The sequence below is a fragment of the Moschus berezovskii genome, chromosome 14 (assembly GCF_049115385.1).
Source record: "Moschus berezovskii isolate FMDL1 chromosome 14, NW_MosBer_1.0, whole genome shotgun sequence".
Lineage (NCBI taxonomy): Eukaryota > Metazoa > Chordata > Mammalia > Artiodactyla > Moschidae > Moschus > Moschus berezovskii.
Genome location: NC_142473.1, coordinates 88,644,508 through 88,669,519, shown reverse-complemented (window position 1 = coordinate 88,669,519; position 25,012 = coordinate 88,644,508). Strand labels below are relative to the sequence as shown.

Below are 25,012 nucleotides of genomic sequence, written 5' to 3'. Positions count from 1 at the left end.
CCCAGAGGTTAAACCAGCAGTTTCAGGACAAGTTGCCAGGCTGGAATCAATCCGAAATTTCTTTCTCAGCCATGTGCTTATATGAAACCAGCATTAACAACATGGCCATTGCTGTTCACCAAGAACCGCAGGCGTGGGGAGGGCAGGTGTCGTGGGCTGGAGTGGTGCGTGTGGCGGGGCAATAAAGACACCACAGAGCCTGGCGGACCGTGGGCACGAAGCCTCCGAGCCCAGGGGCTTGCTTTAATCAGACACACAGCTGGAACAGAGCTTGGTTTAAGACACGCCACTAAGACACACATCGAGAAACCTGTAAACGTGCAGCGGCTCAACCGCAGGCCACGCTGCCTATCCGGCCCCTCTGCTCTGCTGGTGCCCCAGCTACCTTCCCACACTTGTCTGGCAAAGAGGCGGAGAACGGGCAGGCAGAGTACAGCGGCGGCTGCGCTCCGGCCCCTTCAGAGGACCGGTGTCGGGCGCGGCTGGCTGGGGCGGAGGGTGGGTGGGCAGTCCTTGTGGTAACGGTGCAGGCTGCCCTGGGGGGCCCAGGGCTCGGCTCTCGCGCTGGAAAAGCTGAGGGGCGCTGCTCCGCCCTCCGGAGCTGTGGTCCAGCCGAGGGACCACCTGCCCTTGCCCGGCTCTCCTGCCCCCAGTGCCGGCGCTCTTCCTGACGCCGCCTGAACGCCCCTCTCTGCAGTTGAGCTCTGACCCACAAGCCCTGCCCAGTCCGAGGCCCACAGCTACCCCGACTTCCAAGGAGAAAAGGGGTCCCTATAAAGATGACACAGAACAAACCGTCTGCTTCCCGCAAGACAGAGAAACCAGACCCCCGAATGCATGGTACCTGCTGACCCCGGGGTCTGCCTATTCTAGAAGAGACCAGAGGGCAGGATGGACAGCCACACCCTTACCACGACAGGCCCAGGCGCAGTGTGGCCGTGGGACACCCCCTCTGGCGTGGCAAGCACCCACATACACAGAACGCCGCTGGTCCCAAGCTGTGGGGGGAGCACAGCAGCTAGGGAGGCCCGCCCCCCCACCCCCCCGCGGTGAGCGCAGAGCTTCCAGGCGTCAGATCAAGCCCGGGTTCAGGGAACGAGGGGGACAGCAGGGAGCAAGGGCCTCGACTCCTGGGCGCCCAGGGCCACCATGCCGCGCGCGACCGCTGAGTTCTCCCTGTCGCCGTCCGCGTGCCACGCGGATGCCCGTGTCTCTGTGCCTGGGTCGGTGGCCAGAGGCGCCGCAGACCCCGTCCAGGACCATGCTTGGGAGTCGGAGAATGACCATGGCGGCCTGTGAAGGCGCCAGAGTACCCTGTCTAGACTCCCGCGGCAGCTCCTGGCCTGAGCCCCCTCCGCCAGCCGAGCCTTCTGCAGCCCCACAGACAGCTCCCCGGGGACACCCCTCCTCTCCCCGCGCCCCTGTGGGGCACAGAGTCCCGGACACCCTGCCTCCCAACCCCAGCCCCTCAGGTTCTTCAGGAAAAAGGATTTACGTCAAAGACATGGTTTGTTTCCAGGCTGCGAGCGCAGGTCAGCAGCAGATCTCCCGCTCCAGCCACCTCCCCGCCCTGGGCCTACTGTCTGCTGCCCCCGTCGGACAGTGGGCCGGGGGTCCGTGCCTCCACCAGGGGCGTCGTGCCCTCGAAGCGCTGGGAGGCGATGGCTGCCTGGTGGGACATGCTCTTCCGGACGATGTCGCCCTTCCGCCACAGCACCACCTCCTGCAGGGGGGCGGGACGGCACGTGAGAGGGACCTGGGGAGTCTTAGGGGGCGGGCGGCACATGGGGAGGGGCGTGTGAGGTGAGGCCTGGGGAGGGTCCCAGGGACTCTTAGGCAAAGCCCCCCCTGGTCTCCCGCCAACAAGCAGCTGTCCATCCCCTGGGGGAGGGAGGGCGGAGCAGCCACGGGGGCTGGTGTCAACCGGGACCCAGTCTGGGCCAAAGGGCTCGGGGTGAACCAAGCAGCACAGACCCCTTCCCCGCCGCTCGGGGTGCACCAAGCAGCGCAGACACCCACCAGCTCGCCCCCCGCGGCCCCGCCCCTCCGACGGCCTCCCCCGCCCCCGAGGCCGCGGCCCCACCTGCTGCTTGAAGTAGCGCCGCTCCTCGTCATCAATGAGCACCAGGTTGAGGTAGTAGCGCACCGAGAACTTCTTGTTGATGTCCCGCATGGTGGGTGTGAGCTCGTAGCCCGCCAGGAAGAGGCGGATGGGGATGGACTCTCCTGCAGGGCCAGGAGGGGTCAGGGGGGCAGGGCAGGCGCCCTGCCCGCTTCCTGCTTCCAGGAGGCCCGCTCCGTCTCCTGGCTGATGCCCGGCAGGACCGGAGTGGCAGAGTGCCAACCACAGGATGGCAGGTGAGCAGCTCTGACTCTTACCAGTGTAAGAGTCCAGTGGCTGGGTTCTAAGAGCCAGCTGTCCCACCCTAGCTAGCGCACTGTCTTCCCCAGTGATTCCAGTGTCAGCTCCCCCACCCCATGCCCCCTGAGACTGGCGGCCCCAGCTCTCTCCACTGAACTCGGTGGGTCTGCTACTGTCCCTGGACCCTCGTGTTCTCACGTGGAAAGTGAGGGATTCAGGCTATATGGTATCTCAGATCCCTTCTGCCTCTAACACGGTGCCCTCCTCAGCTAAGCGGAACAATCTCAGGACACAGCTCCACTGAGCAAGCGCAAAGACATGGAGCAGCCCAAAGTCACACACGGAGCCCGCGTCACCCTGCGTGGCTCACAGGCCCCATGGTGCCCCAGGGAGGGCAAGCCTGGCCTGGCTGTGTGGCTGGGGACATGATGGAGCCAGCAGGCAGGATGGCCCAGTCCTGCCCCAAAGACCCTGCTTGGGAGGCCAAGGACCTGGGAAGCCACAACCCCCTCATCCCGCGTGGCGTGGACTGGGGAAGAGCTGAGTGAGGCCCTGGCTGTACCGAGCACATCCACGTGAAAACGCACATCGTTGGCAGCTGCAGCGCCAACAAAGACCTGGAACGATCGCTCCTCCCAGTAACCACCAGGGTCCCACCAACTCGAGCTTCACTCATCCTAGAGGTCACGCCAGCACCATGCACAGCAGAAGGGAGGTTGGTCAGAGTGTCCACTTGGCCAGGCAGCCCAGAGCCTGACTTGTCAGCCTGGTGCGGGAACTAGGAGGGAGGACCACTTCGCTCCCCCAGCGGCAAGGATGGTGCGAGTGAAGACAGCACAGGCTCAGGGCCACTGGCCACGACAGTAGCCCGGTGCCCCAGCCTGGTGGGCTCACCTCTCACGGGCGCGCCGTCCATGATTTCGTACTTGGCGAGGGTGTCGTTCTCGTGGTACACGTTGGGGCCTGTGCCGGTCGTCTCCCGCTTGATGATGTCTATCTCCATGTGCTTGATCTTGATCCGCACCAGCAGAAAGTAGATCTTCCCCACGATGACGTCCTTCAGGTGGTACCTGCAGAGAGGAAGCCAAGAGGTGCGGCTCCAGACCAGACAGGCCTCCTGGATCTGGAGAGGGTGCAGCCCGCCTGGGGGTGGTGGGCCAGGAGAGTTGCGGCCACGCGGGCCCACATACCCTCCAGGCTGCCCCGCGGAGCAAATTCCGACGCCCTGCACTGGAACCAGCATCGCTCCCACTGCTGTCCCACACACGCCTCAGAGAGTGGGTCCCTGTCACCCTTGCCCAGAGCTGTAACCAGCATGTACTTTAGAGGCTCTGGGGCGAGAGGCTGACCCACCAGGAGTGGGGACCAGGCCCCAGTCTTCCTCCGGCGTCTGGGAGCTAGGCCCTCCCCGGTGAGTCAGCAGCAGGGCTGGTCTGCACCCGGTGTAGCCTCGAAGAGCAAATGTTCCGAGTGAAGCTCAGGAAGGGGATGGGAGCTGGGGGCGGGGGCTGAGGACGCAGGCTCTGACCACAGGGGAGGACAGATCACTGACAGATGCAGGGTGCGGGCTGGGGCCTGTCCCCAGGCTGGGGGCCTGCCTGCATCCAGCCCCGTCTGCCCCGCTTCCCCACGGCATTGCGGGCATTGAAGAGCAGCCTCCGGGAGGGATGCTGGAGCACACGCTCACCCAGCTCTCACAGGGCTGCAACCCGGACGCCCCTCCACGCTCAGTGGGCTCTGACCCAAGAGAGACACAAGGGAGCCGCTCTGGGGGGCTGGGCTCCTCCTCCTTCCTGGCACCTTTCCACTCACCTGACCCAAGCCCCTCATTTTCAGACAGGAAACCCAGGTACAGGAGCTGAAGTGCTGGTAAGCCCCACCCGAGCCCGTGGGGTCAGAACGGAACGCCGCCCTCGGCTGCGGGCTCCTCCTGTGGGTGGGACGGCAGCACGTGTGCTGGGCGCAGCCTACTCTGCAGCCAGGGCCCGGCGTGCCCGTCCAGCCTCAAACAGGCCTGTCTCCTGCTCAGCTTGGTCTTCACCGTACTGCTGACTGGAGGCTGCTTGCGTTTCTATGAGGTGGCTCCCTCTACACCAGGTGGCTGGGGTGCTGGTGGGCAGTACTCCGGGGGCTCCTTCCTGGGAAGGCCTGCGAGCCCCAGGACTGCAAGAAGGCAAAGGGCCCCTCCCAGGGGCGGGGTGGCTCCCACGGGCGGGGCCCATGGGGCTGCGCTGGCTCCAGGCCAGGGGCGGGGGAAGCACAGTTGTCCACGACCAGTCCGAGGAAGCCCCGTGTCCCCAGTCCCTCAGGAGGGCCGCCCAGGCAGCCCCCGCCCTGAGCCTCTGGAGGCCAGCAGGTCTGAGGCGAGGCTGCCCCACCCGGAGACCCTCCTTAGCAACGCGGGGGCTTTTTTAGTTCTGTGAGTTGAACATACATTTACTTTGCATATTTGATGTTCGAGCGTTTTCAGGAATGTATTATACTAAAAAGAAAGATGCTCGTGGTAGTTTTTGAATGGTCAGTAAGTTGTGCAATTTACAAGCACTGAGGTATTTTGAGGCTGTAATAGCAGGCATGGTCTAAAATGTTCTGACCAGTTAAAATCAAGGCCTGCACGCCCTCCCCTTCAGGTGCCAGCCGTCCGCCACTCACTTGGACTTGTTATACTCAAACTCGATGTGCAGACAGTCCTCGATGCCGACCTCCATCTTGATGGACGAGTTCAGCTCGGGGTATGTGCTCAGCGTGTGCACCACGATGTCCATCTCCTTGACAACGTCGTTGAGGCGGCGGCTGATGGTGGCCCGGAGGAAGTACCTGTGGGAGGCGGGCAAGCAGCGAAGGGACCTGGGTTTACTCACCCCCCGCCGCCCCGAGAACCCCTGGTTGAGTCAGCCTCTGCGGCTTTGATTCCTCTGAGTAGTCGCCTCTGGGCACCCCCTCCCAGCAGAGACGCACCGAGACATTCCTGCCATTATAGCTGCAGGGAGCTCAGAGGCCCTTCCCCAGCCGCTCCCTGAGCCCGGCCCGGGGACCAGGGGGGCTGTACCCCAACAGCAGCCTCACCGCCACCTGCCAGGCACTGTGTGCAGCTTTTATTTCTGCAGCTCCTCCTGGCTCTTTGGACATAGGGACCATGTACTCTTAGGTCTGCATGCTGTCTATCTGACAGCACTCCATGAGTGAGCACGTTTCAAGTCCCCCACAGTTAAGTGACAGGAAGAGGTGATGAAGAAACCAGGTCAGCAAGTCCCCACAGCGTTTATTACCAGACCTAGGACGCAGAGATGGAGTCGCAGGCGACTCACGGTACTGACCCCCCTACCCCCCCACCACCCCCACCGCCCGGGGAGACCGCCAATCGACAGGAAACTAGAGCGCATGTAGAATGTCAGCCAGAGGCCGCAACCCGGTGCTCCAGGGAGAGGGGCCTTCAAGGAGAACTGGCCTCAGAAGTGGAGCAGCAGAGGAGGAGAGGCCTGAACCCAAACGGCGTCCGGCTGCACCAAGGTGCCCGGCCTGCGTGAGAGAGGAGACGGGGCCGTGAAGGGCCGAGCCATGCTGGGCCATGGGCCAGCTCTGCAGGGAGGCCTCCCGGGCACCGCAGCCCCGGGACATGAGGACAGGCGGTCAGTTGGTCTCCACTGTCTTGGGATGCTGGGCTGCAGCCTCGCGGCAGACAGGCCGTCCTGGGCGGCTCTCGCCGCTCTCTGGTCGCCCTCCTGCCTCCTGTCCCCCACGCAGCCCCCACTAAGCTCAGGCCCGCAAGCCCTGCCCCTGTGGGCGAGGCCTCAGAGCAGCCATCAGAGGTGGAAGCCAGCAGCCCTTGGCCTCCTCTGCGCCCGCCCGAGGCTCGCATCTCCTGCTCCAGCGTCTGGAGGTGCCCGGGACTCACCCTGAGCATGAAACTGCCCTGGAGGACAACATAGGAACCTCCACGTTTCTAATAATTTCCACCCCTACCACTGAATCTAACACAGGACCGTTGGTAGAGAACCATTGTCCGACATCTCGATCCTGCAACTTCTCGCCTTCTCTCTCCAGCTATGCCTTCCTCCAGAGCTTCTAACCAGTCCCGGAGTCGTCAGTCCCCAGAGCACGCCCCAGAGACCGCTGTCCAGGGTCCTGCTCGAGCCTGCAGCTTCCTCCCCAGCCCCTCACCTTGCCTGGCCTGGCTGTCTTCACCACCATGCAGGAGCTGCCCGCCAAGGGAACACAGGCACCTTTCACTGTACATGAGGTTCTCAAGGCTCTGCCGGGCCGTAGCAGGGGTCAGGGTCTGCTTCCCCTTCAAGGCCGAGCACCATTCTACCATGTGGACACACATGGTGCTCAACCACTCAGCTACTGATGGACGCTGGGGTCATGTCCACTTTGTGGCTACTGGGAATGCTGCTGCCAAACGTGGGAGCATTTATATCTGTTTGAGTCCTCGCTTTCACTTCTTTTGGATTTATACATAGATGTGGAATTGATGAATCATTTGGTAGTTTTAACATTTTGAGGAGCTGACGTCCTGTGTTCAACAGTTTTCTGACATCGGAACACCTGAGGAACCCACTGCAGAGCGTCACATTAAACCACAAGCCCCTGGCCCAGCTTAACTGACCACCAGACAGTGCCTGCTGTTGCTGCCTCCTCCAGGAGCGGTCAGAGCGCTGCTGACTGGGGCACGTCAGCGCCTGGACCTCCCTGCAAAGGTTGGAAAAGAAGAGCCTGCGGTCCGTCTTCTCACGGGAGAGGGGAGACCTCCCCAGGACCCATGTGCTTCCCCACGCAGGCCCCAGGTGATGACCACAACTTGGAGCCAGAAGTCCAGGTGACGTCACACGGCCCAGAGGCCCTGGAATCAGTGCCCACCTTCAGTTTTCAAGACTGAAACAAGGAAAACAATCGCCTGTCCTTAAAAGGTGTGTATCCCTGTTCTAAAGCGTCCCACACTGTCCTACGTTTTATTCTCTCCTGTCCCAAAAGATGCAGACAACGGGTCTGGGATCAGAATTCAAATCTGGGACTGCCCTGGTGGTCCAGTGGTTAAGAATCTGCCTGCCACTGCAGGGGACATGGGTTCAATTCCTGGTCCAGGAAGAGTCCACACGCCTCAGGGCAACTAAGCCCCTGCACCACCACAGAAGTCACTGCAATGAGAAGCCCCTGCTCCCCGCAGCAAGAGAAAGCCTGCTGGCAACAGTGAAGCCCGGTGCAGTCAAACATAAATTTAAAAGAGTCCAAATCTGTGACCCCCTTCTCACGTGACACAACACAGGCCCACGTCGCGGGGTGTGCGGAGCCGGAGGAGGCGGCGTCACGTCACTCACCGCAGCTTCACGTTCTGCCCGGTGTAGGACTCGTAGGGCTTCTCCACGTGGGTGAACTCGAAGTCAAAGGCCTGCGACTGGGTGACCTCCCCAGGCCGGGCCAGGTCCTTCACCAGGGACACGAACTCGTGGTGGTTGCCGCGGTCGTAGTAGAGCTCTGCAGGGAGGGTGGAGACCGCCGCTACCGGAGCCTGGCCCGCAGAGGGCGGCGGGGCCCGCTGCGGAGGTGCCCTCCCAGCCGCGGAGCCGCACGCCGGCTCTCGGTCCCCTCTCCCCGCCCGCACAGCAGCACGGCAGCCCTGCACCCAAACACGCTGCGCTCCGTGGAGATCCTGTCCCGGGGCAGCACCCAGGGGACAGTCGGGGAACCGCCATCAAAACACCTGTCTCTTTACGCAGTAAAGCGAGTCCTAACTGTGAGAAGCTGCTCGACTCCGTCACTCTGTCACATCCTCACGGAAACCTGAGCGGCTGGGTGGGCCCGTCAGCCGTTTACCAGACAAGGAAACTGAGGCGCCGCGGGGCGGGGACAGGCCCAGCGCCCCAGGTCTCCTACTGGGCCGCGTATGCTCCTGGGCCCTGGGAGATCAGGGATGAGCACGAGGCGGGAGGCAGGTGAGGACTTGGAGACGGGTCCATGCGGCCCTCTGATGGAGGGGCTGTCAGGCTACCCCAGTCTAGGCCACACTCCCCGGACTCCTGTGAGAACCAGGACCCCCGAGGCTGTGCTGAGGCACAGATGGCTGGCACTACCCCCCAATACCTCCAATTCCGGGGCCTGGGTGGGACTCAGGATGGACATCCCAACAGACTCTTGCTTGTCCCGGGACCTCCCTCTGAGAAGGCCTCCTGCATACCCACCCTCCTCTCAGACAATCCTGCTGGCTGGCTGTTCTGAGTCAGGCCACTCGTGTGTCCTGGGTTGTCTGTGCCCGCATCACACTGCTGCTGAAGTGGTGAACTGTGCTCCAGGATGGCTGCTGGAGACAAGACCCCGGACCCCAGCTTCCCGGTGCTCCCAGTCCCTAGCTGTGCAACGGGGACACTTACTACCGACTGACTCCACGTGGCCCCAGCGCAGGCAAATCTGCACCCCTGCCCCGCAGCGGCCTGAGCAGGACAGGACGGGTCGGTGGGAGGCGGTGTGCTATCACCGCATCTGCTGCTGGACACGGGGGAAGGGCCACAGGGCGGTACGGCTGGGACCACTACCTGCCAGGCCTGGCCCGCACCTCTCAGCTGCCTCTCTCAGGGACAGCCAGAGCATGAGGGGCTGGGCAGACTCCACACAGCAAAGGTCTGAAGCCCCTGACGATTGAAGCCTTCTTGGAGTCGAGAAGCCAGATCTCCTGCCTCCCAGAGCCAACACTGCAACCAGGCCTGCCACGGGGGCCCTTGGGGGGAAAGCACAGCTTCCAGGGAGCTCTGGGGCTGGCTGCCCTGGGCCCTGGCCCCGACAGACCCGCCCCGTGGAGCTTGTTCTCCCAGGCAGCAGGGCGGCGCCCAAGTCACGGTGAGTTGCAGAGAGGTCAGGCCCAGCCAGCACCACTGCTTCCGCATGAAGCGCCCTGTGATCAGTTTGCTGCTGATCGTTATACCTGGATCCACCTTAGGTCACCAACAACCCACCTGCTCCCCCAGGCCAGGCAGTGTCAGCAGTGGGCAGCAAGCCTGCCACATGGGGGGCAACACAGATGATCGGGGCGTGGCTGTGGGGGCAAGATGCCCTTGACAGGGGGGTAGGGTGGGGGTGGCGGTCCACACAGGGGCCGGGGGGAAAGGGGCCACCAGCCAGTCGGGACAGGGGCCTGTCCTCTGCCTCGTGCTGGTCCTTTGCTACAGGAGCCTCTGCTGACCGGAATGGGTGGAGCCCTTAACTGGGGAGCTGGGTGTCTCGGGTGCCGAGCTCTGAGCTCTGCTGTGCTTTCAGGTGACAGCAGCAGGTGGAGCAAAGCCCAGTGTCCGAGGACCGTAAGTGGGAAATGCTGGGCTGATGGGCTTTGGCTCAGCCGGGGGCTTTACTCTTAAAAACTTAGATCCCGAGGCTAGCTCTCTACTTTGGAGTGTAACATTCTTTGAGAACATTAGAGATACCAAGGGAACATTTCATGCAAAGATGGGCTCAATAAAGGACAGAAACGGTATGGACCCAACAGAGGGAGAAGAGATTAAGAAGAGGTGGCAACAATACACAGAAGAACTCAACAGAGAAGGTCTCAATGACCCAAATAATTACGATGGTGTGATCACTCACCTAGAGCCTGACATCCTGGAATGTGAAGTCAAGTGAGCCCTTGGAAACACTGCTACCAAAGAAGTTAGTGCAGGTGATGAAGTTCAGGCTGAACTACTTCAGATCCTAAATGCTGTTGGTGATGCTGCTGTTGAAGAGCTGCACTCAGTACATCAACAAATTTGGAATACTCAGCAGTGGCCACAGGGCTGAAAAAGGCTCGTGTTCATTCCAATCCCAAAGAAGGGCAGTGCCAAATAATGTTCAAACTACTGGACAATTGTGCTCATTTCCCATGCTAGTAAAGTTATGCTTAAAATCCTTCAAGCTAGGCTTTAACGGTACTTGAACTGAAATCTTCCAGATATACAAGGTTTAGAAAAGGTAAAAGAACCAAAGATCAAACTGTCAACATTCACTGGATCATAAAGAAAGCAAAGAGTTCCAGAAAAACATCTACTTCTGCTTCACTGAGTATGCCAAAGCCTTTGACTGTGTGGATCACAATAAACTGTGGAAAATTCTGAAAGAGATGGGAATACCAGATCACCTGACCTGCCTCCTGAGAAACCCGTATGCAGGTCAGGAAGCAACAATTAGAACCAGACATGGAACAACAGACTGGTTCTAAACTGGGAAAGGAGTACGTCAAGGCTGTATATTGTCACCCTGCTTACTTAACTTCTATGCAGAGTACAGCATGCGAAATGCAAGGCTGGATGAACCACAAGCTGGAATCGAGACTGCCAGGAGAAACAGCAATACCCTCAGATATGCAGATGACACCAACCTTATGGCAGAGAGTGAATAGGAACTAAAGAGCCTCTTGATGAAAGTGAAAGAGGAATAGTGAAAAAGTTGGCTTAAAGTTCAACTTTCAAAAAACTAAGATCATGGCATCCAGTCCCATCACTTCATGGCAACTAGATGGGGAAACAGTGGAAACAGTGACAGATTTTCTCTTCATGTGTTCCAAAATCACTGCAGATGGTGACTGCAGCCATGAAAATAGAAAACATTTGCTCCTTGGAAGAAAAGTTATGACAATCCTAGACAGCATGTGAAAAAGTAAAGACATCATTTTGCTACAAAGATTTGTCTAGTCAAAGCTATGATCTTCACAGTAGTCATGTAGAGATTTGAGAGTTTGACCATATAAAGAAATCTGAGCACCGAAGAACTGATGCTTTTGAACTGTGGTGCTAGAGAAGACCCTTGAGACTGCAAGGAGATCCAACCAGTCCATCCTTAAGGAAATCAGTCCTGAATATTCATTGGAAGGATTGATGCTGAAGCTGAAACTCCAATACTTTGGCCACCTGATGTGAACAGCCGACTCACTGGAAAAGACCCTGATGCTGGGAAAGGTAGAAGGCAAGAGGAGAAGGGGACGACAGAGAATGAGATGGTTGTACAGCATTACTGACTCAATGGAAATGAACTTGGGCAACCTCCAGGAGGTGGTGATGGACAGGGAAGCCTGGCATGCTGAAGTTTATGGAGTTGCAAAGAGTTGGACATGACTGAGCGACTGAGTCATAAAAATAAGAGCAGCAGTATTTGATGGTCCCTCTTCAGTATGGTTCTCTCTGTGCAGATCAGAGTGGGGTCCACACTGGACCAGTCCTGGCAGGTGTCAGAGGGACAAGAAGCCACAGAACATCGTGTGTGGTGACACTGTGAACCCAATGTCTAGGATGGAAAATCACAGACTTCCCAACAAAGTGCATCTCAGCCTCACGAACCCAGGGGACACTTATTCATGCCTGTCTTTGCCCCTTCTTCTTCCAGAAGGTGCAGAGTATCTCGCAGACATCTGACGGGTACAGTCAATAACGCAAGCCTGGGTGAGGGGTCAGAGAGGAACGTCTGGAGAAAACCAGGGGCAGCTCAGGAAAGAGCTGGACGACTGCCCCCTTCAGCCCCCTGGGGGTCAAGGAGGAGTTTACGGGAGGGGCTGAAAGCATCTGAACTGCCTTTCAGAAAGTTCGCTCTTACAGAAACTGAACTGAAAGAACAGGCAAACCGAGGCAGGAAGGCCGCTCAGGAGGCTGCTCCACACAGAGGCGTCAGGGGTGGTGGCACTGAGGAGGGTGAGGGGGCGCCGAGGCGAGCCGCCCCCGGAGCCGCTGGGCGGGCGGGGGGAGGCAGGAGCGCTCCGGGGTCCCCCAGTTCCAGAGGCTGATGCGACCCAGGGGATGTGTGGAGCGGGGGAGATGGGAGGAGCCGCAGCGCGGGGGCTGGGGCAGGGAGAGAGAGGAGGAGCATTCTGGCTCGGATGTGTCCTTGGGCAACCTGTGGTGTCTCCACGGGCGTTCAGCAGGCAGGCAGAGACCCAGGCACGGAACTCAGGGGTGAGCTCAGGTGAGGAGAAAGGCTCGGGAGACTTGAGTCCAAGCAGACGGGGCAGTAGTGGGTGCAGATGGGGCTGCTGGAGAGGGCTGCGGTGCGAACAGGCCGGCCTGCCGTGAGGACTGCGGTCTGAATAGGACCCATGCAATGGCCACCAGAAAGCCATCCCTGCAAGAACTTGGGCGACCCCTTCTGCTGGGAGGAGATGCAGGGCAGGCAGCAGGTGAGGCTGGCCTGGCATGGAGATCCTGGGGGCAGTCAGCAAGGCAACCAGAACTGACTCTTCAAAGGTCCAGCCCCCAGATCCAGCCTAACAGGGGTTATAAGCATTTGGTTGACAAGTGCCAGAGCCTGCACTTCACACACATTGACGATCTCTAGTCCTCACGAGACCTTAGCGACGTCTGCCCGTTACAGAGCCTTATGTAACCAAAGTAACCCTCTGTTTCAGCCTTGGTCACACACCAGGCTGTCCTTCTACCGAATGCACAGGCAGGACGTCCACACTTCCAAACCGGACAGACGATGGTTTATAAGAAGAAACATTCTGAGTGAAACGAACGGGGAAGGTGGCTGGAGCACAATGACGTCAGCATTCTCACAGGACAGGACAGGACCACCCGGCACGTCACCGGCACAGCGGAACGAAGCCCCGCCCGCTGCATGCAGCGTCAGGAAAGCAAGGAAGCAGAAACCACGCGACCGACTGCAGCGTGGGGACCTCACTCACCAGCCTCGCTCCAGTGCTCTGAGGCTGGGTCACAACAGTCTCTCAGGTCCAGCACACACACCCCACACTGCACAAAGTCTGGGCCCTAGACCCCTAACCGTTCTCCCAAGGGAATTCGGTTGCGACAGCAACCTTACAGGTTAGAGCGCCAAGGCCCAGGGAGGGGACAGCTTCCCCAAGGCCACAGGGTGAACTCAGGGGCCCAGGAAGTGCTGTTGATGGAGGCAGAAGAGGCTCTGAGAAATCTGAGAAAGGATACTGTCCTGGGATGGAAGTGGACAGGAAACCAGGCAGGGCAGCCAACTCCCTTTCAGTCGGGCTGGAGGGAGACCTTGCCAGCATCCCTGAACAGCCCATTCCACAACTGCTGAGGCAGGGGGTGCTCTGGTTACCTCTCACGTACGGGGCAGGTGTCACCCCGGGAATGATGGCATAGTTGCTGGCGAGACGTGCCCCTCTGCACTCCTAACGCAGAGCCACGGAATCCAGTGACAACCTTAAAGCTATGATGTGAAAACACTAAATCTAAGGAGGCCTGAACTTCATCGCCTTACTCACGCCCAGCACAGAATGCTGTGGGTTCACCCTGTGTCCCCAGGAGCTCTTTGCTAGGAGTGATTTTAGCTTCCATGGACGTAAGACATTTCTGTGGTCTGACATCTGGCTGGTAGAGGCTGTGAAATGCACTCCCCAACAACAAAGAATGAGCAGGTCCACAGTGTCAATAGCACTGCTGTTGTGGGGACACTATCTCAGATGGAAGCAGGTGAGCAAAGGGTCTGAAACTCACTCTTCAGCTTCAGGCCACTCTTATTCTGGGTTTAAAATAACAACGGATGGATTCCTACGGGATCAGCTAGCCTTCGACCTGATTTCCGTTAACTTAAATAGCAGAAACCAATACTTCAGGCTGGGCACTGAAGTGCTGAGTACACAGCCTTTCCCCAGGGCTCCTGTGTTTTCTGTCTTTGTAAAATGGAGAACAGATTCTGTGCTGGGATCACAGGGAGTGACAGAGGGCCTCTGAGGAGCGTTCCCAGGAAATCCCCCACACAGGGCCAGAGCGGGCGGTGGCATGGGGCACCATTTCTCTGCTCGGTGTCTTTTCAGTCAACTGTGGTGTTTACTGTGACCCTACTCCTGAACTACTGACACAAACTATTTCAGAAGTACCTGTGAGTTTTAGTAAACAGGAGAGTCCAAACAGAACTGGAGACAACCCTGTGTTGACTGGCAGCCCCCAAATCTTCTGTATTGCTACTATCTTTTATTATCTAGCTGTAACTGCTAACAATCGAGTTTGAAAACTGTTAGAGCTTGGGAAATTTTGACCACTTAAATCTGGGGCTTGGGAGCATCCTTTCGTTAAGGAGAAGAGTGGCGCAGACTCTCTTCTAATCAAGAAGTCTTAGGGATGCAGCGTGTGTGGACACAAGGCTGATGCCGGAGCCTGTGGGGATGCTTTCTCAAACAGTTCCCAGCGAAGGTGCAGTAAGAGGCTGGTGGGCCACAGACATAGGTGGGCGGGCCACGCGGGGCTCGGAGTGGTTGTCACGACCTGCAGGCGGGCCCAGCTGGCACGGAAGCCGAGGCGGGCCCGCGGAGCTCGGACCCAGGGCGGCAGACAACAGGTCACAGGGACTGAGGTGGAGTGGGGGACAGGGGATCTGGAATTGCAGCCGTGCGTGCGGGGGGTTAGGGGAGGGCTTCGGGTCGCGCCAGGGGCTGGAGAGGGGCAGGGGTCTGGAATTGCAGGTGGGGGTGCGGGGGCTAGGGGGCGGGGACAGGGGCTCGGGTCGCGCCAGGGGTCTGGAGAGGGAGGTCAGAGGCTGGGTCAGGGGTCAGGGGTCAGGATCGAGGGCGGGAGCGGGGTGGGCCCGGGCGGGGCGGACCCCGCACTCACCGATCTGCCCGATGAACTCGACCTTGATGCCCTGGTGCTCCAGCCGCTTGTTGGGGTTCTTGAGCGCCAGGCTCACCTTCCCGGACACCGTCTCGCCGTCGTAGAAGAGGAAGTACTTGTCTTTCTTCCCATCCTCGGTCTTGTGCTCGGCCCGCCGCCTGCTATCCGCGTCGTTCAGCAGGATGTCCACATCCACGCTCTGCCCGAAGCCAAAGAAGCTCATGGCCCCGCCGGGCCGGCCGGGCCTGGGGAGGCCGGCGGGCTGGGCACGACGCCGACGCCCGCGCCCGCCGGGCCGGCGCGGTTCAGAGGGCAGAGCAGAGCGGGCGCGCGAGGCACCCGCCGGCCGCGGCCTGCGGAGCCCACCTCGGAGGCAGCGGCCCGGCCCCGAAGCAGCGCGCTTTGCGTCCACCGCTCAGCCGGACGCGCCGGAGTGGCTGCGCGCATGCGCACGGCCCGCCCCCGGCGCGGCCGCCGCGCCCCCGCCCCGGGAGTTCGCACTGCGCCTGCGCGCCGCGAGCACCGCCCCACGCTCGGCAGACGGCGGCGGCTCCTTCCGGTCTCCTGCCAGACCTGTCAAACACCAGTCCAGTAAAGTTCAGACCTAACGGTATCCTTTCTACAAAAACGAGTCCTTTCTGACTGCCTTTTCTGCCCTTCCGGTGTTTAATCCGTTGACCGGTAGGGAGCTCCCCCTCTCGGACGTGTACACCTCCGCTTGCTGACTGACGGGTAAACGCGGCCGTTCGACTGGCCGGGGACAGGCCGCCTGGCAGGGGGCAGAAGTGGCAGTTACAACAGGAAGTGCCCTGCTTCGGCTTCTCTTCAGGACGTCCGCCACGTAGGGAAAAGGAGCCGGAAGGCAGTATACTTGGCTCGTTTCTTTGGCCCCGCTTTGAAGCGACCGCTGAAAACCACCCCCAAGTTCAGTTGCGGGGGCGGGCGCCCGCTCCTGTTGAGCATCCGGCGGAAGGCCCTGCTGATTGGCTGCCGTCCTGCCGGCGGGGCGCGGTGATTGGTCGGTGCTGACCCTTGACGTCGGCGGGGCCTTCTGGGCGCGCGCGCCGGAGCGACTTTGAAAGTGAGGAGAGCGGCAGTCATGGAGGCTTGCGGGAATCTGGCGTGCGCCCTGCAACCCTGGTGCCCACTGGACCTCAGCCAAGGTGAGGACGCGCCCGGGGCCCGGGAGCTCCCGGGGCTGCTGGGCAAGGGCCGCGTCCTCCTTCCGCCCTGTACTCCTGCCTCTCGGCCTTGCCCCCGGGTCTGCGCGGACATCTTCGCAGCTGCCAGGGCTTCGGCCGCGCGGCTGTTTGTTGGCCTGAGCTGACCTTCTGAGCCAGGGGCCCGGGGTGCGGCCTGAGCCTCCGGGCGCCCGTCGTCACTGAAGGGCAGTGGGTGTCCCCACCCGCCGCAGTTTCGAGGCTGCGTTCCATCCCGCGGCATCTCTGTAGCCGGCAGTCATTTTTTTTGGCTCATATTTTCTTTGAGTCCTTTCATTTTGTTTGCCTCACCTGTCCCTTTCCACTGTACGCTTTATTTGGGTCTATTAGCTAGTGACTCAGACAGTAAAGAATCTGCTTGCAGTGTGGGAGACACGGGTTCGACCCCTGAGTCGCCAAGATCCTCTGGAGGAGGGAACGGCAACCCACTCCAGTATTCTTCTCTGGAGAATCCCACAGACAGAGGAGCCTGGCGGGCTACAGTCCTTGGGGTCACAGAGAGTCGGACGCGACTGAGCGACTTTAGCTTAGTTATAAGACATTCACAAAGGGATAGCCAAGACAGCTTTTTATTGTATTGTCTCTTCTCTAGCTTGAACGTATGGGGAGGCTGGGTCTTCCCCCACACTGTTAACATCTGTAAAGTGTTTTTCTACTTCATGTTTTTAGAGGATGGCCAACCTAAGCGCCAGCTGTCAGTTTAAACGGATTTTTCTAACCCTTTCTGCTTCTCTTTATTCTGCCTCACCTGTGTGGTATGACTTGTGCCCAGAAAACTGTTCTGTTCTTGAATGTATTTAGAGTCTAAAGTTAATTTTACAGAATATTAGTTGACTGTACTTGCATTTTCCTACTAGAATGGGTGGATGGAGTATGGGAACTGGAATTCACGGAGACCGAGCCTCTGGATGCCAGCATAGAAGCAGAGATCGTGCATACTGGACTGAGCGCATTCACAGAGCTTTACAGCGCAATGTTACCTTTTGCTACTGAAAAACGTGAAGCTGCTGAGGTAAAAAAAACCCAAAAAACCAAACTAGCCATTTCGTTGTTAGAAGTGTCGGGTGAAAACCCGGTATCATCTAGAGCTTGGTCTCTTTGGTGTGCAGTTCAGAAGGAAGGAAGAGTGGTGTAAAGAATGGGGTTCACTTACTGGGATGGCCTCATAACCGTCCTCCCAAGTTATTAGTCTGTGATTCTTTTTGTGTCATGAGCATTGTTAACAAGAGCAAATTAAAGGAAAAGAGTAAAGGCCAAGGCAAGGATGAAAACCAATGAGGAAAATAAGAAAAGATGGCCGAGGACAATGCAGTAACAGCTCAGGATGCCTTCGCTTTAAGGAAATTGTTAATCTGAGAAGTGATTAGTTGAACTAAGAAAGGAAAAAAGAGTTGCTTTAAATGGAGTTCTACATAGTGGGGCTGTTACTCTTTAGGTCATAAACTTTTTTTCAAAAAACTAAAGGACTAGAAAGCAGAACAAAGAATACTTAGATGTTAATATCTCTGAAAAATTTAAATTAACACAAAATATTTCTGATATTAGTTTCAGGTAACTGTTCAAAATTAAATTGATCTGTTAAATACTCATTGAGCATAATGCTGAGTAACACATGCAATACCTAGGAGGGTAACTTAGTGAGGGTACAGAGCCTCTCCCTACAGGAGGATGCGGGAGAGGGGAAAATTAAGCTCTGGGAGCGTGCACTGTCATTGCTCTGGCTGGAGCCTGTGCAGTGACCACATCCACGGGCATGAAGAAGGGCGGGCCACCAGCTCTGTGTGTTAGAAACTGCTGTAGGACGTGTTAAATGCCATCTTGCAGGGGCGTGGAAAGGGCAGCTTGCTGAGGTTGAGGTTGGGAAGGTCCCAGAAAGAAGGTAGCCAGCTCGAGGCACATCTTCACAAATGGCTGGAATGCTGACCAGTAATGAGGATGTGAGAGTTGGACTATGAAGAAGAATGATCGCCGAAGAATTGATGCTTTTGAACTGTGGTGCTGGAGAAGACTCTTGAGAGTCCCTTGGACTGCAAGGAGATCCAACCAGTCCATTCTAAAGGCAGTCAGTCCCAGGTGTTCATTGGAGGGACTGATGCTAAAGCTGAAACTGCAATACTTTGGCCACCTCATGCGACGAGTTGACTCACTGGAAAAGACTCTGAAGCTGGGAAAGGTTGGGGGCGGGAGGAGAAGGGGACGATGGAGAATGAGATGGCTGGATGGCATCACTGACTCTATGGACATGAGTTTGAGTGAACTCCGGGAGTTGGTGATGGACAGGGAGGCCTGGCGTGCTGTGATTCATGGGGTCGCGGAGAGTCGGACACGACTGAGCGACTGAACTGAACTGAACTGAACTGAATGAGGATTCCAGGGCAGCCTTGAGAGGGATCCTCACAGTGGGGATGTTCAGCAAGTCTGAGGGGATGGGGCAGGGTGGGGGCCATGGTAGGCTTCCAGAGTGAGGTGTTTGCTGTCCACAAGGTTCAGGTCTCAGCGTCATCCGTAGACTAAACCACTTGTCCTCACATCTGCCTCTCAGAGGAAGGGGTTCTAGTGCGCAGTAGACCTGGGAACGTGAAGAGCACTGTTTCAGATGGGTGTTCTTAACCAAACACAGACATAAGGGGGAATGCTGCACCCAGGGAGCTCCCTGGGGACATTATGACTGACCCTGAATCACATGGGTTTTGGCTGCACAGGCCCACGTATATGCAGAGCTCTCAGCAGGACTGCCTGGTCCCGGGCGTTTCAGTCCCCGGATACAGAACCATAGATGTGAAGGAGTGTGTCTATGGAGGGCTGGCTGTGAAGCGGAACCATAGTCATGAAGGAGCGTGTCCGTGGAGGGCCGGCTGTGAAGCAGAGCCGTGGACCTGGAGGAACGTGTCCGTGGAGGGCCGGCTGTGAAGCGGAGCCGTGGACGTGGAGGAGCGTGTCCGTGGAGGGCCGGCTGTGAAGAGGAACCGTGGACGTGGAGGAGCGTGTCCGTGGAGGGCCGGCTGTGAAGAGGAGCCGTGGACGTGGAGGAGCGTGTCCGTGGAGGGCCGGCTGTGAAGCGGAGCCGTGGACGTGGAGGAGCGTGTCCGTGGAGGGCCGGCTGTGAAGCGGAGCCGTGGACGTGGAGGAGCGTGTCCGTGGAGGGCCGGCTGTGAAGAGGAGCCGTGGACGTGGAGGAGCGTGTCCGTGGAGGGCCGGCTGTGAAGAGGAGCCGTGGACGTGGAGGAGCGTGTCCGTGGAGGGCCGGCTGTGAAGCGGAGCCGTGGACGTGGAGGAGCGTGTCCGTGGAGGGCCGGCTGTGAAGCGGAGCCGTGGACGTGGAGGAGCGTGTCCGTGGAGGGCCGGCTGTGAAGAGGAACCGTGGACGTGAAGGAGCGTGTCCGTGGAGGGCCGGCTGTGAAGAGGAACCGTGGACATGAAGGAGCATGTCCGTGGAGGGCCGGCTGTGAAGCGGAGACGTGGAGGAGCGTGTCCGTGGAGGGCCGGCTGTGAAGCGGAACCATAGACATGAAGGAGCGTGTCTGGAGGGCCGGCTGTGAAGCGGAGCCGTGGACGTGGAGGAGCGTGTCTGTGGAGGGCCGGCTGTGAAGAGGAACCATAGACATGAAGGAGCGTGTCCGTGGAGGGCCGGCTGTGAAGAGGAACCATAGACATGGAGGAGCGTGTCCCTGGAGGGCCGGCTGTGAAGCGGAACCATAGACATGAAGGAGCGTGTCCGTGGAGGGCCGGCTGTGAAGCGGAGCCGTGGACGTGGAGGAGCGTGTCTGTGGAGGGCCGGCTGTGAAGCGGAAGCGGAACCATAGACATGAAGGAGCGTGTCTGTGGAGGGCCGGCTGTGAAGTGCGTGAGGACTTTCCAGTCGCCCCGCGTTGTTCAACAGTCAGCTGTGCTTTGCTCACTGATTGTTTAAAAAGCGTGTGTTGTGGTGTGGTCTGGGTTAGGCTGTGGAGATTGGGGGGAGGGCTAAAAATTGGGGACTCTCTTTTCAAAAGGAGTTAATAGAGTTTTGTGAACCTGGTCTTTGTCAGGTGTGAAATGCTGCCAGGTGATCGGGTCCCAGGGTCACAGCTCCAGGGAGGGGAGGGGAGCTGAGGTGGCCTTAGAAATGAAGATGTAACTGCTTTCTTCCACAAGCTTCCTGGTGAAGGAAAGAGGTGGTAGAGGTCTGATTTCTTGAACTTTTGTGGGCTTCTGTTTTTTTAAGGTGGTCCATAGTAAACTGTATTTCGATCTATTGTTTGCTTTATACAAATAACCTATTTTCTTATCATGCTATAAGAGGAGAAAGCATAGAACAGTGATCAAACTAATGAAATTACGGTTTATGCTCTAGGATTTATTTCCTCGCCTACCGCGGCTATTTCTGCAGTCTGCTGAGTGAGATACTTTCAGGTTTTCCTCTTCTGCTTCCATTGCCCACAGAACATTTCAACTTAAAAAAACTGCTCTGGTGTTTTCAGTTAGTAATTGGAGTGATAAGTGGTTTGAGGTGCATTCGGCATAGACGGAGGGTGACCCGTCTGAGTCGTCACTGATGTGGGCGTCCCCTTCAGAAATACACGTGCCTCAGACTTACCCAAAGTTATTTCGAAAGTTTAATTAAGATTCTTGTGTAGTTTCTTACCTTTGTGACTTTCACTTTATTTTTTATTTTATTGGCTGAGCCACTCAGCTTGTGAGATCTAAGTTCCCAACCAGTAATGGAACCCAGACTCTCCCCAGTGAAAGTATGGAGTCCTAACCACTGGACCACCAGGAAACTCCTCAACTTTGTAAATTTTGAATAATACACTTTAAAATTTTCTGTTTTAGTCCCTTTGAAAATGGCAGACGTTTATGATTAGGAGGCAGAATGGTCTATTCGTTTTTTTATAGGGCACTATGCACTCAGAAGAATCAGATACAGCAAGAGGAGACTCACAGTGCTCTAACAACTGGTGCTTACCGTTTGCCCTCTCCTAGAGCATTTGGACCTTCTTCATGGAGAACAGAATTTCCCACAACGCGCTGATGGCCTTGTTTCACCACTTCGTTTATAAGGTCCTTAAGAAAAACGTCAGTGCTCAGCAGCAGGAATTCGGCCTTCATGCCGCTGGGCTGTATTTTCTGCTGTTGGAAGTACCAGGTATGCATGTTTGGTGTGATGGGGCAGGCCTTTTGTTTGTAATCTGTCTGGTTGGTTTTGAACTGTTATATCAGTGCTTTGTCCTCACTGGGAGGTTGGGTGACAGTGAACCCGTGAAGCAGATGGTCTGTCACAGGTGTTGAGAAAGCTCTCCTGTTTCCTGTAAATGTGGTTTTGGATGTTACTGTGCTAAGTCTATAACCCAGCACACAGTTCCAGAGGGGTAAGGCTGGAGGGGGCGTGCTGAGCTCTGAGAGCTCCATCCCCACTCTGTGTGCCATCATGACATCCCTGCCTTCTGACTCCTGTCCAGCCTGAGAAAAGTGCCAGCTGGAGGGGTACTGTTGTTTCCGCCGTGGGGTGTGGACAGTCGGTGGGACTGTTCTCACCTGCAGGGCTGAGCAAAGCTAGTCACATTGAGGAAGCTCAGGGAGGAGTGTGTCTGTGATGCTGCCCCACCTCCTTCAGGCGGGAGCCATGAAGGAGTCCTCCCCCCACCCCACGCTGAGCCCAGGGCAGGAGAGGGTGGGGCTGAGGAGGCAGCTGCAGCTGTGGGACCACGAGTTCACTAGGGAGAGAAAATCAGGTTCAGTCAACTTGCTGCTTGTTGTTGGTTGTGTCAGTGCTTTGTAGTAAATGTTAGGGACCTACTCCATGTGATTTGAGAATTGGAAGGAAAGCTATGACCAACCCAGACAGCATATTAAAAAGCAGAGACATTACTTTGCTGACAAAGATCTGTTTAGTCAAAGCTGTGGATTTTCCAGTAGTCATGTATGGATGTGAGAGTTGGACTGTAATGAAAGCTGGCCACTGAAGAACTGATGCTTTTGAACTGTGGTGCTGGAGAAGACTCTTGAGAGCCCCTTGGACTGCGAGGAGACCCAACCAGTCCATCCTAAAGGAGATCAGTCCTGAATATTCATTGGAAGGACTGATGCTGAAATGCCAATACTTTGGCTACCTGATGTGAAGAACTGATTCGTTTGAAAAGACCCTGATGCTGGGAAAGATTGAAGGTGGGAGGACAAGGGGATGGCAGAGGATGAGATGGTTGGATGGCATCACCAACTCGATGGACATGAGTTTGAGCAAGCTCTAGTAGTTGGAGATGGACAGGGAGGCCTGGCGTGCTGCAGTCCTTGGGGTTGCAGAGTCAGAACTGAGCGACTGAACTGAACTGACTGCTCATTGCCTAGGGTGGTAGTTGAATGAAACTTTTTTGCTAAAGGTTCCTTGTTAGTTAAATAAAGCCTGTGTTTGTTTTTTAATATTTCATTGTTGTAGCAGATATATTTCAAAGCAATTAAACCTACCTTGCTTACTCTTCGTTCTTTACAAATAGGCAGCGTAGTCAATCAAGTTTTCCATCCAGTGATATTTGACAAATGCATTCAGATTCTGAAGAAGTGCTGGCCTCAGGAATCCAGCTTGAATCAGAAAAGAAAGAAAGAGCAACCGAAGAGCACTCAGGGCAGCTCACAGGAGAGCAGTAAGAGAACAAGACCCCACAGGAGAGAGGAGGTAGAGGTAAGAGGGGGTGGTCGCAAAGCGCATCTGATTCCTGTAAGAGTTTATATTAAGTTAGGGTGTCGGGGTCATGACTGTACCAAAACCCTCGTGTGCTGTCCGCCTTGCCTCCCTTAGGAGTAGCCGCGTGGCTGCTGAGCCTCCGTTCCCCGTGCCGTCTTCAGCCGCCCTGTCACCTCCCTCCAGTCTGTTCCCAGGTGTGCCTTGCCGCAGGCCAGCAGGTGTCACCCTGTTGTCATTAGAGACCACAGTTGAAGTGTCCAGAGGACTCATGTCCTCAAGAACATAATAGAATAGCATTAATTCCAAATTCTTGTGTGACTGGGGTAGAGGTTCATTGACACCAGAACTGGTAAGAAACCCAGGCAGTCTCACTGATGTGAAAATCTGGACTCAGAAGCTGTGGTAGCCTTCATCTGGTCCAGACTGAGCTTGTGGCCATGGGGCCCAGGGTGGCCACCTAGAGTTCCACTGGCCTTGACTCGGGGACATTGCAAACCTCGGGACAAGCTGCAAGGCAGTGCCGTACAGTCAGCTGTGTATTTCTTCATAATCTAGATGGATGAAATTACTCAAGAAGAAGAGGATGAAGAGAATATTTTTTTTTCTTCTGAAGATCGTCGTCAAATTCGAAATGTCATCTTTCAAGTTTTGAAGAACTTTATAAGGCTTCTTTCTAAATTCTCTTTAAAAGAAAAGCCAGAGTGTATACAGAATTGTGTGGAGGTAAGTGAGAATGCCAGGGACCTTGGGCAAGTCCAAAGAGCGAGGACAATGGCTCAGACTTAAAGAGTGGGAAAAACCAGGCCTTTTCTTGGTATCTGTTTTCCAGGTCTTTGTTGCATTAACTAGTTTTGAACCAGTTGGTTACAAATTCCAGGTTACGCAAGCCAGGTGAGCAATTAAATCTTCCAGTGCTAACATTTAATTTTGGTACGATGTTTTGCTGCAGCAGAGATGTAAATGTCATTTTATCCTAATTGGGACACAGGTAGAAATTATTCATTTAAATATGGCGGATAAGGTTAGGAGTTTACCCATTAATTAATCTTTTGCCTTTTATTTTAGAATTCTCAGAGAAATGAAATATATACCAGAACTGGCCTATCATGGATTGTATTTGCTTTGTTCCCCTCTTCACAGAGAAGGAGACAAGGTAAAGGAGACAGGACCTGAGTTACTGGCTGAGTTGAAAGCGTATGGGTCGTGTGACTGAAAATGCTGGAAGGACTTGGTGTGATGCTGTGTGAACTCACTGGGTCATTGATGTTTGTGTGATGAAAAGTGCCCCGTCGCCACGTGGTGGCCGCTGATCATTCCAGACTCATACCCAGGTCCCTGGTGCCACAGGGTGCTCTTGTTGAGTGAAGGCGTAGAGAAGGCTCCAGTGTGGCCTGGGTAGAGGAGCAGGAAAGCTGCTGAGCAGTACTTTTACACAGGTGTTCCCCAGAGTCCTCTGGGAGAAGGGCAGTCACAGGACCTTGCAGCTCCCTCGCAGGTCCCCGTTCCCCTGTGTTTCTGTTAGCGCTTGTGCCTTAGTGGATAATTCTGCTGACTGTCCTGGTCAGCATTCATATCTAGATTTGCCTGCGGTGACCTTCAAAGCCACACAGCCCTAGACACTGGGGTTAGGGCTTTTTAAGCCCTGGGGTGTTACTCAACCCGAATGTCGTTAATGCAACAGGAGTTTGCAGAAAACGCGGCTGACCAAGGTCCTTGGCCTTCAGTGCCTGCAGTGCCCCTCATTTCCAGGGGCAGCGGGATGAGGAGGCCCTGGACACGCGGGCTCTGCACTTGGGTCGTACCCCTCACTGCTGTGTGTCTCCCTTTAAAAGAAAAAAAATATTACTTATTTTTGGCTTTTTGCTGGGTCTTTGTGGCTGTGAGCAGGCTTTCTCTCAGTTGCTGAAAGTGGGGCTACTCTCTGTGGTGCAGTGGCTTCTCATTATGGAGCATGGGCTTAGTTGGTCTCAGGCATGTGGGATCCTCCCATTCCAGGTGTCCCCTGCGTTGGCAGAGGGAGTCCTTACCACTGAGCCACGGGAGAAGCCCTGTGTGTCCTCCATGAGTCCTTGGTTTCCCCACCTGGACAAGGAGGATGAGGGGCTTCCCTTCCTGTGGATTTCTCAGGAGGACTCAGGGAAGAGTGCCTCGGCATAATGCCTGCTGTTTAGAAAACACCCCATATTTCTTTAATTTTTGATGTCATTATCTCTTCCCTGTGTTTGGAATATGTGAT

General features: G+C 56.5%; 2 protein-coding genes across 4 annotated transcripts in view; one reads left to right on the top strand and one right to left on the bottom strand.

Moving 5' to 3' along the window:
• Positions 1 to 205: 205 nt before the first annotated feature.
• VPS26B (VPS26 retromer complex component B) lies at positions 206 to 15,318 on the bottom strand. The gene is made up of 6 exons (XM_055424209.2): positions 14,899 to 15,318; positions 7,681 to 7,837; positions 5,015 to 5,179; positions 3,257 to 3,432; positions 2,084 to 2,226; positions 206 to 1,723 (listed from the first exon to the last, which is right to left on the bottom strand). The coding sequence occupies exons 1-6, from the start codon at positions 15,119 to 15,121 to the stop codon at positions 1,577 to 1,579; spliced, it is 1,011 nt and encodes a 336-aa protein (XP_055280184.1). The 5' UTR covers positions 15,122 to 15,318; the 3' UTR covers positions 206 to 1,576.
• A 151-nt stretch (positions 15,319 to 15,469) lies between these two features.
• Positions 15,470 to 25,012, top strand: part of NCAPD3 (non-SMC condensin II complex subunit D3) — a 59,395-nt gene continuing 49,852 nt past the window's right edge. For 2 of the 3 annotated variants that reach the window (XM_055424207.2, XM_055424206.2), the window contains exons 1-7: positions 15,470 to 16,061; positions 16,976 to 17,130; positions 21,081 to 21,243; positions 22,589 to 22,773; positions 23,332 to 23,499; positions 23,606 to 23,667; positions 23,842 to 23,929. In XM_055424207.2, coding sequence (XP_055280182.2) covers positions 15,998 to 16,061; positions 16,976 to 17,130; positions 21,081 to 21,243; positions 22,589 to 22,773; positions 23,332 to 23,499; positions 23,606 to 23,667; positions 23,842 to 23,929 — 885 coding nt within the window. In that variant the 5' untranslated portion in view covers positions 15,470 to 15,997. Of the gene's footprint in view, positions 16,062 to 16,975; positions 17,131 to 20,993; positions 21,244 to 22,588; positions 22,774 to 23,331; positions 23,500 to 23,605; positions 23,668 to 23,841; positions 23,930 to 25,012 lie in introns of those variants that run through there. The other variant, XM_055424208.2, reaches the window with a different exon arrangement.

Coding starts and splice junctions, on each gene's coding strand:
- VPS26B (XM_055424209.2), bottom strand. CDS start 15,121: ATGAGCTTCTTTGGCTTCGGGCAGAGCGTGGATGTGGACATCCTGCTG. Junction 5,180..7,680: donor GGGCAGAACGTGAAGCTGCG/GTGAGTGACGTG, acceptor CGCCTCCCACAG/GTACTTCCTCCGGGCCACCA. Junction 2,227..3,256: donor GGACGGCGCGCCCGTGAGAG/GTGAGCCCACCA, acceptor CTGGCCCTGCAG/GAGAGTCCATCCCCATCCGC.